This window comes from Narcine bancroftii, chromosome 3 (genome assembly GCF_036971445.1).
Source record: "Narcine bancroftii isolate sNarBan1 chromosome 3, sNarBan1.hap1, whole genome shotgun sequence".
In the NCBI taxonomy this organism is placed as follows: Eukaryota; Metazoa; Chordata; class Chondrichthyes; order Torpediniformes; family Narcinidae; genus Narcine; species Narcine bancroftii.
In genome coordinates, this window is record NC_091471.1 from 138,177,610 (window position 1) to 138,191,025 (window position 13,416).

The window sequence follows — 13,416 nt, forward strand, 5'->3', positions numbered from 1 at the left end:
GATCCATGCTCAAAATTAATTCCCTTTATTGCTAATACTCCTAGCTTTGAAATAGATACATTTCAACACCTCTAACTGGCTACCTTTATGCTTTTTCCCCTGCCTGGCCTTCCTCACCAACTCTGAGCATATAGCATCATTTTTTTCCTTCTACCCTAATCTCTGCACTCACATTCTGGTTCCCACATCCCTGCCAAACTAGTTTAAACCTTCCCCAACAGCTCTAGCAAACTTGCCTTCCAGGATATTGGACTCCCTCCAGTTCAGGTGCAGCCCATCCTTTTTGTACAGGTCAGATCTTCGCCAGAAGAGATTCCAAAGATCCATAAATCTAAATCCCTGCCCCATCTCTTCAGCCACACATTCATCTGCCACATCCTCCTTTTCAAACCCTCTCTGGCGTGTGGCACAGGCAACAATCCTGAAAATACCACCCTTGAGGTCCTGCTTTTTAACTTATTTCCTAACTCCATATATTCCCTCTTCAGGACCTCATCCCTACTCCTATGTCATTGGTCCCCACATATATAACCATATAACCATACAACCACTTACAGCACAGAACAGGCCAGTTCAGCCCTACTAGTCCATGCTGTAGCAAATCCCCACCCTCCTAGTCCCACTGACCAGCACCCGGTCCATACCCCTCCAGTCCTCTCCTCTCCATGTAACTATCCAGTCTATCCTTAAATGTAACCAATGATCCCGCCTCAACCACATCTGCCGGAAGCTCATTCCACATCCCTACCACCCTTTGCGTAGAGAAATTTCCCCTCATGTTCCCTTTATAATTTTCCCCCTTTAATCTTAAACCATGCCCTCTAGTTTGAATCTCCCCCACTCTTCATTGAAAAAGCCTATCCACATTTACTCTGTCCCTTTTAAAATCTTAAACACCTTTATCAAGTCCCCCCAAATCTTCTACAGTCCAGAGAAAAAAAAAGCCCTAGTCTGCACAACCTTTCCCTGTAACTCAAACCTTGAAATCCTGTCAACATTCTTGTGAACCTTCTTTGTACTCTCTCTATTTTGTTTATATCTTTCCTATAATTTGGTGACCAAAACTGTACACAGTACTCCAAATTTAGCCTCACCAATGCCTTGTACAATTTCATCATAACCTCCCTACTCTTGAATTCAATACTCCGATTTATGAAGGCCAACATTCCAAGTGCCTTCTTCACCACACCATCTACCCGAGTATCAGCCTTGAGGGTAGCATTTACCATCACTCCTAAATCCCTTTGTTGCTCTGCACATCTCAATAGCCTACCATTTAATACATTTGACCTATTTAGATTTGCCTTTCCAAAATGTAACACCTCACACTTATCTGTATTAAATTCCATCAGCCATTTCTCAGCCCACACCTCTAGCCTTCCTAAATCACCTTTTAATCTACAGTAATTTTCCTCACTGTCCACACCACCAATCTTTGTATCATCCGCAAACTTGCTTATCCAATTCTCCACCCTTACTTCCAGATCATTAATATATATAACAAACAATAGTGGACCCAGGACCAATCCCTGAGCAACTCCACTAGTCACCGGCCTCCAATTGGACAAACAATTTTCCACCACTACTCTCTGACACCTCCCATCCAACCATTGCTGAATCCATTGCACTACCTCCTTATTTAAACCTAATGCCTCCACCTTTTTTTCCTAACCTCCTGTGGGGAACTTTGTCAAAAGCTTTACTAAAGTCTAAATAGACAAGTATCCTGTTCTTATCTCTCCTTCCCTTCTGAACCTCAGGGGCAGCCCCTGTAACAGAGACCTGACCCCTACGACTCGTCCCTGGTAGGCTGTTCCCCCCAGCAGTATCCAATGCCGAATACAGGTTGCTGAGTGGCACTTCCACAGGAGTACTCTGCACAGGCACTCTCCCTCCTTTCCTTACAGTCACCCAATTGCCTGACTCCTGCCTTCTAGGGGTGACTGTCTCCCTGTAACTCTTCTCTATCACTGCCTCTGCTTCCCTTATGATCCTCAGTTCATCCAGTTGCAGCTCAAGCTCCCTAACACGGTCAGTCATTATATGCAATTGGATGCACCTTTTGCAGGTGTAGTCATCAGAAACAGCTGTGCTGTCTCTGATTTCCCACAGCTGGAGCACTTAACTACCCCAACTGACTCCATTTCCTCCTTTCTTACGATAAATATGTTATTTCAAAGATACCTTTCCACACAAGGAGCTCTTTCTTAGCCCCTGCTCAAAGTCCCTCGAGCCAAAGTCCCAAGTCCCCACTCCTTCACTGGGCCACTCACTCACTGCGCCGCTCCCTCCCTTTCTACTCCTTTTATTAGCCCTTACCAATTAACTCCTCTAACAAGACACCAGATGCTGACTCACTGCCTCCTCCGACCCCGAGTCCGACCTTTCTAAGACCATGACATGGATCATGACATCTGGCTGCTTGCCATCCCCCTCCAGAATGTGACGAACTGGATCAGACATACTGACCCTGGAACCTGGGAGGCAACAGTCTATCCAGAAGCCTTGATCTTGTTCACAGAACCTCATATCTGCTCTTCTAAGCAATGAGTCCCCAATTACCATAGCTCTCCTCTTCTCTTCCCTTTCCCTTCTGAATGAAGGGATGGGGAGGGGTATGTGGGGCAGCCTCTGTGCTGGAGAAATGAACACCTCGACTTGTCCCTGGTAGATTGTCCCCACCAACAGTATCTAAAACAGTATACTTGTGTAAGGAAGAAATTGAGTAAACTTATTTTAATTAAGATTACACCATAATCTTGTAGATTTGAGCATTTTCATTTCAATACTTTTCTTTAATATTCTATTTTTGATTTTCAAAGACTGACATAGAATGACCATTGCAAAACCACTGAAAAGCTGTAAAAATGAAAATTGTTTGAAGCAAAGATGCTGCAAAATTACAAGTTTTTAAAATACTTTTCTTTAAATCTTAGGTTCTATTGTGGCAGCCATACTTGCCACTGATGCAGATTCTGGTGCTAATGGGGAAATCACGTACATGGTTGAAGAGGATGATGATGGAACATTTTTCCTCAATTCTGTAACTGGAGTTTTTAATCTGACACAAACCCTGGATTATGAGGTGCAACCTTATTATATTCTGACTGTTCAGGCAGAAGATGGTGGTGGGCAGTTCAGCACAGTAAGAGTTTATTTCAACGTGCTGGATGTGAATGATAATCCACCCAATTTCATTCCTTCATCATACAGTACCTCAGTGATGGAAAACCTTCTTTCTGGAACAAGTATCCTAACCGTTAAAGCAACCGATGCAGATGATGGTATGTATTTTTTTTTAATTATGAAAGCAGTATCTAAAATAATTAGTGTTTCACCCCTAAATGATAGAATTTATTTTCTGGAAACTAATTTTCTAATTCTCCTCCTAAAATTAATAGGGATAATACTATTTATACAGCAGTCTTTCTCCCTTTTCATTAATTTTTTCCTTCACGCCTGAAGCTGAGTGTAAATACCTCATCATCTATCTTAAATTGTTGTACAGTCTATGTTCAGATCAGAAATGAAGCAATGTACAAAAAGATTAAAAGTTTTTTTCTACTCACTGGATACACTCATTTTTATTTAAAGGAATTTAAAGTTTTTTTAAAAAATAGTCAAAAGAATATTAATCAATACTTCTGTTGGATGACTCAGAGGAATAGTATTCTTCAGTGTTCATGTTAGAAAACAATTTAGGCATGCTTACACATATCCAGATGGAAGGAGTCATTTTCCAAGACCCTAAGTTGTTTATTGCAGCGCCCATAGTTTTTTACCTGTTTATTTCAGTGGACAAGATATGGTAAATATGTCCCAGCTGTTTACCAGTGTTTTATTCCCTTTGAGACAAGGCCGAACCAGTTCTTCAGACTCTCAGCGAATTTTCCACTTGGAATGAAGTGCCGTCTATTTCTGCCCAACTATGTGTTTTAATCCTGTTTAGATTAATCCTGTGTCTTTGGTGCCTTGGCTACATGGTGTTCCTCTCTTTTGCCACAGGCAGTGCATTTTAAAGTTGATATTTCCTGACTGGAAAAGAAAGATTTTTCCCCCCTGGAGTAGACATTCAAATTCTTTCTTTAAAATGGAGAAAGAAAAAAATGTGTATTATAGGTAATGTCATGATATCAAAACATTCCTTGGCACCCTGTGAAAGCCAAGTGGATGTGAAGAATAATCACTGTTTACATTATAAAAGTATGCATGAACCAATTTGTATAGTTACAGCCTCTCAGAATATAATGTATTAGATGTTCACATAATTTGTTTTATTGATGATGAAGAGATGAATATTGAGTAAGCACCTGGGAGAATTACCTCCTTTATTTTGAAGAGATATTGGTACCTGCAGTCCATCTTAGAGAGTAGATGGTGCCTTAATTTAGCAACCACAATTGAAAGATGACAATTCTGTGGATATGCATTTTTGTAACATGTACCCTACTGAATAACTTCACTGGTTCAAAATTCTTTAGAAGATAAAACAAACTGCACCAGTCACATGGGTTATATTACAGTTCTTCAGAATGTTGGAACAAAAAAATCTAAGAGGGAAAAGAAGGAAATGTACGGTTCCTTACTTATTGTGGAAAATACTATAACCTTTTGAGGCATTGAATTTAGAAAAAAATGGTGAAAATTGACAATTTATGATAAACTGCAGATGTTTAAGTATTTCTGCTTCTAATTCCATCCATCTCTGCTGCCAAAAGCTAAAAAAAAATGTATTATCCACTGACAGCTTCCATGCAAGTAGTAAAGACTGCCACTGATGTTTTATTTATGTTGGGGAACACCACTTTGTCTTGCTCTGATTCTCATGACAGAAAAATATATTTTCATAATATTGAATGTGAACTCTCTTCAACTCTGCAATGATCCACACATATCATTATGTATACACACAGTAAATGACCTTTTCTAGATATGAGCTGCATTTAAGCAAGCACTGAATTGTATTTGCTTAAATGCTGCTGTGTTCCCTAGAATATTCTCTTCACTTGTAATGTGTTTATTTAATTCTTGTCATAATTAATAGTTTGTTAATACATATTAAAAAATCATACAATTCAATTCAGTCAAATTATAACATAAAAAATCAAGAGAAGGAATAGGCCATGTGGTCTATCAAGCCATCTCTGGCATTTAATAACATCATATCTGACCTGGCCTCATCTCAGTTCCACTTAAACACCTTTTTGCCATAACCCTTAATTCTTCCATTATGCAAAAATCTACCTAACTCTTTCTTAACTATACTTACCGAGGCAACCGCTACTGTTTCCATGGACAAAAGTTTCCACAGAGTCACTACTCTTTGAGAAAAGCAGCTCCTCCTCATCTCCATCCTAAATCTACCCCCTCAAATCTTGAACCTATGACCCCTAGTTCTATTCTCATCTATCAGTAGAAACAACTTTTCTGTCTTTCTCTTGTCAATCTCTTTCATAATTTTATATGCTTTATGAAAGATCCCCTCTCATTCTTCTGAATTCCAATGAGGATACACCTTGGCAACATAGTCTTTCCTCAGGCTAAACCCCTAATCTCTAGAATCAACCTGATGAACCTCCCCTATACTGCCTCCAAACACAGGATATCTTTTCTTAAGTAAGAAGGCCAGAATTGCACATAGTAATCCAAGTACAGCCTCTCCAATACCTGAAGACTTATAGCAGATCCTCCCTGTTCTTAAATCCAAGGTATCTAGATATAAAGGCCAACATACCATTTGTCTTCTTGATTACCTGTTGCACCTTCAAACCAACCTTTGGTAATTCATCCACAAGCACTCCCAAGACCCTCTGCAAAACAGCATGCCACACTCTTTCACCACTTAACTAATAATCTGATATTCTTTTTTTTTTCCAAAGTGGATGACCTTGCATTTACCAACATTGTACTCCATTTGCCAGACCCTTGCCCACTCACTCAACTTCTCTGTATTTTTACACAGACTCTCTGCATCCTCTGTACAATTTGCTTTCCACTCAACTTAATATCATCAGCACTTGTTAGGCTACACTTGCCCCCTCTTTCATGTCTATCATGAACAGCTGCAAACCTAGCACCAATCCATGCAGCACTCCACTCACCATTGACTACCACTAGAGAAACTTATCCAATTTGTCCCATCTCTCTGCCTTCTATTGGTTAAAGTAAAAAATACACCAAAATGCTTCAGGAACTCAGCCGGTCTTTTCATCAGCTGTAGGAGAAAAAGATATATTGCCAATGTTTCAGGCCTGAGCCCTTCTTCAAGGAATAAGCAGAATAAATCAGGAAATCTCAGAAAGTCTCAGAATTGAAACAATGGGGGCGGAATCTAGATAAGGGATGAGGTAAGAATTTATCATGTTTGTGCAAAAGGAGATGAAATGGAGAGACACAGATAGGAAAAGGTGATGGAAGAAGGGGAGAGGGGCTTCAACAAAAGCACAGAAGTCAATATTAATGGCATCCGGTTGGAGGGTACCCAGTCAGAAGTTAAGGTGTTGTTCTGCCAATTTGTGGGTGGTCTCAGTCTCGCAGTACATGAGACTATGGACAGACATGTCAGTAAGGGAATGGGATGGGGAATTGGAATGAGTAGTCACTGGGATATCTATGATATTGCAGCGGACAGAGCCAAGATGCTCAACAAAGCAATCTCCCAGTCTGCGTCCAATCTCTTTGATGTAATGGAGACCACAAAAGGAGCACCGGATGCAGTAGATGACCCCTGCAGATTCACAATGAAATGTTGCTTCACCTGAAAAGATTGTTTGGTGCTCCAAATAATGTTGAGGAAGGAAATTCTATTGGTTAACCAACCCTCCATCCATGCCATGACATTAAATCCAACTCCATACATCCTTATGTTAAAGATAAGTTGTTTTTTTTATATGACAGCTTATCAAATGCCTTCTGGAAACCTAAGTATACAACATCTACCTATTCCCTTTTATTCACAATACTTATTATATTCTCAAAGAACTCCAGTAGCTATGTCAAACATGACCTGGCCTTCCCAAATCCATACTCTGTCTGTCCAATGAAACTATTTTTTTCCAGATGTCTATTAATTCTTCCTTAATGATTATATCAAGCATTTTACAGCTACAGATTTAAGCTAACTGGCCTATAGTTGCCTACATTCTATTTTATATAGTACCGTGACTCTTGCTGTCTTCCAATCTGCTGGGATCTGTCTAGAGTCCAGAGAATTTTGGTAAAAAAATGCACCTACTGTAATTTCTGGCAATTCTTTCAATACCTGAAGGTGAAGAAAGGTCAGTGAATTCCATTTATCCTTTGAGATGCTGTCCAATAAAGGGAAATGTATGATTTTTTGCAGTTTGTTGATATACTCTTCTGCCACAATGTTGATGCCACAATGTGGTGGGTTTAAATTGGAGGAAAGTATTGGCAGAAGTATTGGAAGTATTTGGCTGTGAAAAAGTTGCAAGGGTGAATCTTGTCAGGTGGCAAGATTGACAGAAAACAAGTGGGCAGCCAGATGAAGACTACATTGGAAGGAAGGCACATGATTCACTTTACTAATCATCCCTTTGTGAATCAATCACACAGTTCTAACAAAGACAGAAACCATGGTACAAATAAAATAAAACATCAACAATGCACCTCCTTTAAGAGTTACAAAGGCATTCACAATGGAACAGCAACAAAGTCCTGATCAATACCGCATAGGACCAGGACCTAAGCATCTGTGCAACTTATTAACTTTGAATTGGATATGAACTGACAAGAAAAAATGTGGATATCTTATACACTGGTGGAAATGCAAACCAAGTGTCATATGCAATTGCCGTAACAAAAGTAGAATGATGGAAGATATTGTCAGCCACCCTCTTTGATATATTGCAGGACACATAACTACACTAGATGCTTTAACCTGAGCACAAAACCTGGGCAGAAGTATGCAAGTTGTTTCCACTGCCATACAAGAAGAAACCACTATACCTCTTCCATAGCATGCTATATTGAAGGCTTGTGTGGTGATGGATGGTTAATTCTTCAATATCAGGCCATAGTAGAGGATGGATGGAGACAAGTTCCTCCAGAAAATCAGAAGGATCATTGATGGAAATCAGATGTTTTGGCGGTGGAAGAGAGATGGGCTATTATAAGTCTTTGGAAGGAAAGAGAGAAAACAAAGTTCCCACTGAGGAAATTGGGAGGTCCTGAAGAACCATGATAAAATCAGAATCAGAATTGTCATGTACAAGTAATGAAATTCAGTGTTTTGTGGCAGCATCGTAGGTAATACATTCATATTATGAACCATCTTACAACAATAATATGTAAAAAAATAGTAGTGCATGAAAAGTAAAGCAGTATCTTTGCTTCATTGATTGTTTAAGAATCTGATGGCACCGGGAAGAAGCATTTTTTGGCTCCTGTACCTTTTTCCCCAATGGTAGCAGAGTGAAGAGGGCATGGCCTGGGTGGTGGGGGTCTTTGAGGATAGAGGCTGCTTTTTTTAAGTCACTGCTTCATGTAAATGTCCTTGATTTTGCCTGTGGGTCTATGTAATCTAAAATGCCATTGATCCAAAACCCTCTTTTAGCTTTTTCAAGAGATAATCATTTCTTGAATATATGATTTCATAAAGGGATTGTTAATGTTAAAGATTATTATGAAAGAGGTCAATTAGTGTCATTCAGCAATTGAGAAATAAATATGCTATGCCACATAATACTTTTTTTTGTTATTTTCAGTTAAGAGCTGTCTGATAAAAATCTCATAGTTATCTTATCTGTGCTGCCCTGTAATAGTTTTTTTTTAATTTGGTAGCTGCAATCCTCCTTGTTTATACACCTTTGTTAATTTTTCCAAAGCCACTCTTGATTTTTTACCCTTCCATAAAAACTTCTTATTAAGTTATTTAATTTCATTAAAAATTCCTCTGTCAAGGGAATCGGTAGTGTTTGGAACAGATATTGAGATCATTGAAATACATTGATCTTGGTGTAGTTTACTCTCCCTATTAACGTTAATGGTAAATCTTTCCATTTCTCTAAGTCTTCCTGTATTTTTTTTTAACAGTTGGTAATTTAATTTATGTAAATGACTTAAATTATTATCTCTCCTGATACTTAGGTAATGTATGGCCTGTGATTGCCTTTTAAAAAGGGATTCCCTTTTACATTTTGTATAATCAACTTTGTTAATTGGCATCAATGCACTTTTATTTATATTAACCTTGTATCCTAATATCGTTCCAGATTCCTTCAATTTTATACATAACCTTTTTATTGTTTTATCTGGGTCCGTTAAATATACTATAAGATCATCCGCAAATAAGCTCATTTTAAATTCTTCCTCTTTTACTTTTATTCCTTTTATTGTAGGTTCTTTTCTTATCAGCTTTGCCAATGGTTCTATAACCAAAGCAAACAGGGATGGTGATAATGGGCATCCATGTCTTGTTGACTTATTCAATTTAAAGTGCTCTGAAACATATCCATTTGTTACCACTTTTGCCAAAGGACTATTATACAGCGCTCCAATCCAATTAATTATTTTTTCCAGTAATTTGAATTTTTGTAGTACTTTAAACAGATAATACCATTTCACCCTATCAAAAGCTTTCTCTGCATCTAGAACTACTGCCATAGTTGATGTTTTATTTATTTGTGCTGGATTGATTAATAAATTTACAGACATTATCTGCCTCTCTTCTATTTCTAACAAATCCTGTTTGATCTAGCATCACTAATTTCAGTACAGAGTCTGTTAATCTATTTGCTAGTAATTTTGCTATTAATTTATAATCTATATTTAGTAAAGATATTGGTCTATGTGAAGTTGGTGACAGCAGGTCTTTTCCCATTTTTGGAATGACTGTAATTATTTCTGTTTTACATGAGTCAGGCAAATTCTAAGTCTCTTCCACTTGTTTCATTACCTCTAAGAGGGGTGAAATTAATAGATTATTGAACACCTTATAAAAATCTGTAGGAAATTCATCTTCGCCTGGTGCTTTATTATTTAGTAATGTCATTTGTGTATCATATATTTATTTCCTTGTCAGGGGTTTTTGTAATTGATTTTGATCTTCCAATTGTAATTGGGGCAATTCAGTGTTTGACAAAAATTCATCTATTTTATCATTCTTCCCTGGGTTTTCAGTTTGATACAATTCCTTATTTTTTTTTAATCCATTAATCTCTAATGGGTTATATGAGATCTGTTTATCCTCCTTCCTTGTTGCAATGATGGTTCTTGATGCTTGCTCTGTTTTTAGTTGGCAAGCCAATAGTTTTTGGGTTTTCTTTCCTAATTCCTAATATCTTTGCTTTGTTTTCATAATGTTTTTCTCCACTTTGTATGCTTGCAATGTATCTTTTTTTCATAAATTCTCTCTTTTTCTCTATATCTTTCTTTCTCTTTAAATCTTTCTCTATAGTTACTAAGTTACTATCTCTTTTTCCAATTGTTCTATTTCCTCATCATATTTTTAAAATCTTAAACATGTAACTTTATGTTTGTAGTGTTTCATATTTTAATTTTTATTCTGCCAGTTCTCTCTTTTTCTCTGTACCTTCTCTTTCCACTAATTAGTTTTCTATAATTCTTATCTCTTTTACCAACTGTTCTATTTCACAATTATATTCCTTTTTAATTTTAGTCATATGGCTAATTATTTGTCCTCTAATAAAGGCCTTCATTGTGTCCCATAAAATGAATTTATCTTTTACTGATTCCATATTTATCTCGAAGTATATTTAAATTTGCTGTTCAATATATTATTTGAAATCTTGTTTTTTTAACAGTGTAGGGTTTAGTCTTCATCTATATGTCTTTGGTGGGACATCCTCTAATTTGATTGTTAATAACAAGGGAGAATGATCAAATAAGAATCTTGCTTTATATTCCATTTTTTTAACACTCTCTTCATTCTGGGCCAATAACAAAAATATGTCTATTCTTGAGTAGGTCTTATGTCTATTTGGGTAGTATGAATATTCTCTCTCTTTTGGGTGTTGCTTCCTCTATATATTGATTAGTTTCATATCCTGCATTACTTTTAGTGTAAATTTAGTTACTTTATTCTTATTGTTAATTGTCTTCCCAGTTTTGTCTATCATTGAGTCCAGGTTGAAGTTGAAATCCCCTCCTAGCAAGATATGTCCCTGTGTATCTGCTATCTTTAGGAAGATGTTTTGCATAAATTCCTGATCTTCTTTGTTAGATGCATAGAAGTTTAGTAAATTCCAAAATTCTGAATACATCTGGCACTTTGTCATTACATATCTGCCTGCTGGATCTGTTATTATTTTGTTTATATTGATTGGTAGATTTTTGTTGACTAATATAGCTACTTGCCTGGATTTTGAATTGTATGATGATGCCACTACATGGCCTACCCAGTCTCTCTTCAATTTACTATGTTCTATCTCAGTTAAGTGTGTTTCTTGCACAAAAGCAATGTTGATTTTCACTTTTTTTAGTAATGTCAGTTACCTCTTCCTTTTAATTTGATTGTGTATTCCATTAATATTTACGGTCATGAAATTTAATATATCCATCTTATTACCTCTTTTTTCAATTCTCTCTTGTCTCCTCGACTCTTCCATCTCTTTTTTTCCAATATTTTACAATTATTTTTGCACATCTCAATACACGACGACATGGTTAAAAAAACAAATGATCCTAGAAACCCCTACTAAAATTACCACATAATATTCCTACTCAAAATAATGAGGGTCCCCCCTGTATTGGGTTGTCTTTGACTCATTGCCAGACAATCACAACTCCCTTATCTATTTGGGTTGTGGTAATAATCGCAAGTGTCAACAGATTTTGCAGTAGCAGTTCTTTTTCCCTCCCTAGCCCCAATCCGAAAAACACTATATATTTTACAAAAATGTAACAAAGCATTTTTCCCCTTTTTTTCTTATTTTTTTCCTCCTTATCTTTTTCAAACTTAAACTTTATAACTTTAAACTTTATATTTACAACTTATTTCTATACATGGTTTTGATAGTCTTTTTTTAGTACTTCTTGTTTTGTTGTCTATTCGGCAATTGTTCTGCAAAGTGTTGGGCATCTTTCTGGTCTGAGAGCAGTCTATTTCTTTCCCCAGGAATGAATACTTTTTATACTGCTTGATATCGTAGTGTAAAATTATAGCCTTCCTTCCACAATGTCTGTTTTGTAAAGTTAAATTATTTCCATTTCTTTAAGAGTTCGAAGCTGGTGTCTGGATAGAAAAAATATTTTTTGTTCTTTACATTCCAGTGGTTGTTTATTTTCTTTAACTTTATCCTTTGCCCACTCTAATATTTTTTCTCACATTGTGTGTCTTAGTAATTTTATTATTATGGATCGTGGTTTTTGGTTTGAATAAGGCTTTGGTGCCAATGTTCGATGTGCTCTTTCAATTTCTATTTTGTCTTGTAGTTCTTCTGCTTCCAAGACTTGTGGGATCCATCTTTTTATGAATCCCTTTATGTCTGATCCTTCTACGCCTTCTTTTATGTCTATTATTTTTATATTGTTTCATTTGCTATAATTCTCTAACACATCAATTGTTTGAATTAACAGATCTTGTATTTAATTTCTTTGTCTCTATCTTTCAGCTTTTCTTTTAGTTCATTCATCTCTAATTCCACAGCAGCCTGACTTTCTTCCATTCATCTGTTCTTTTTCCTATATATGCTATGGCCAGCTCTAGCTTTTGCATTCTAACTTCTGCTTTTTCCATTTTTATTTTATTTGTGTTAAATTCTGTTGTTAAAATGTATTTTAATGTCTTCATTTGTTCATCAAAGTATTCTCTATCTATTAACTGTTTATCTTTTTTGCCTTCCTCTTTTCTGTTTAAGTCTTTAACTTCTTTTTCTTCTTTCTTTAACTCCTTCTCTTGTCTTCTGTTCACCTCTTCTTGTCATGATGTCATCTGGCCGATTTTTTCTGTCAGTTCATTTTTGTCCCGTTGCTGGGCCACCCTCCCATCAGTGTCTTTTTTGTTATACACACCACATATGCGCGACTCTTTGCACTTGCCCGCTTGTGCATATTTTTGGCTCAGTAAGCCATTTTTGTAGTTTGATCTGAGGTGGGCCGTTGCCCAGCTGGGCGACCAACGGCTTCAGGGATCAGACGTTCTTTTTTAAAGTAAGGCCTACCTCTTTTCTTTCTGCTGTTTTCCTGTCTTCTTCTTTATCTGTCTCTCTGGTCTTTTCCTTTTTTTATGCCATTTCTTTGGTTTTCTTGGTTTCTTTATCTTTCAGGGCCTCTTATGTTTTTTCTGTCCAGCTTTGGTTTTTCTTCTTCTTTTTTCCTTTTCTCTCCGGAAGGCTATTCTCCGGCCACTACTCCATTAGTGTGACATCACATATAAAGTAGAGAAAAATATGATGAAAACAAATCAAAAATATTATGAACTGGGAGAGAAAACAT

General features: G+C 36.8%; 1 protein-coding gene across 2 annotated transcripts in view; it reads left to right on the top strand.

The window, feature by feature from the left end:
- The window catches only part of fat4 (FAT atypical cadherin 4), a 465,822-nt gene that overhangs the window by 235,095 nt on the left and 217,311 nt on the right, over nucleotides 1-13,416 (top strand). For both annotated transcript variants that reach the window (XM_069925240.1, XM_069925241.1), the window contains exon 5: nucleotides 2,937-3,284. In XM_069925240.1, the coding sequence (XP_069781341.1) occupies nucleotides 2,937-3,284 (348 nt within the window). The remainder of the gene's footprint in view (nucleotides 1-2,936; nucleotides 3,285-13,416) is intronic.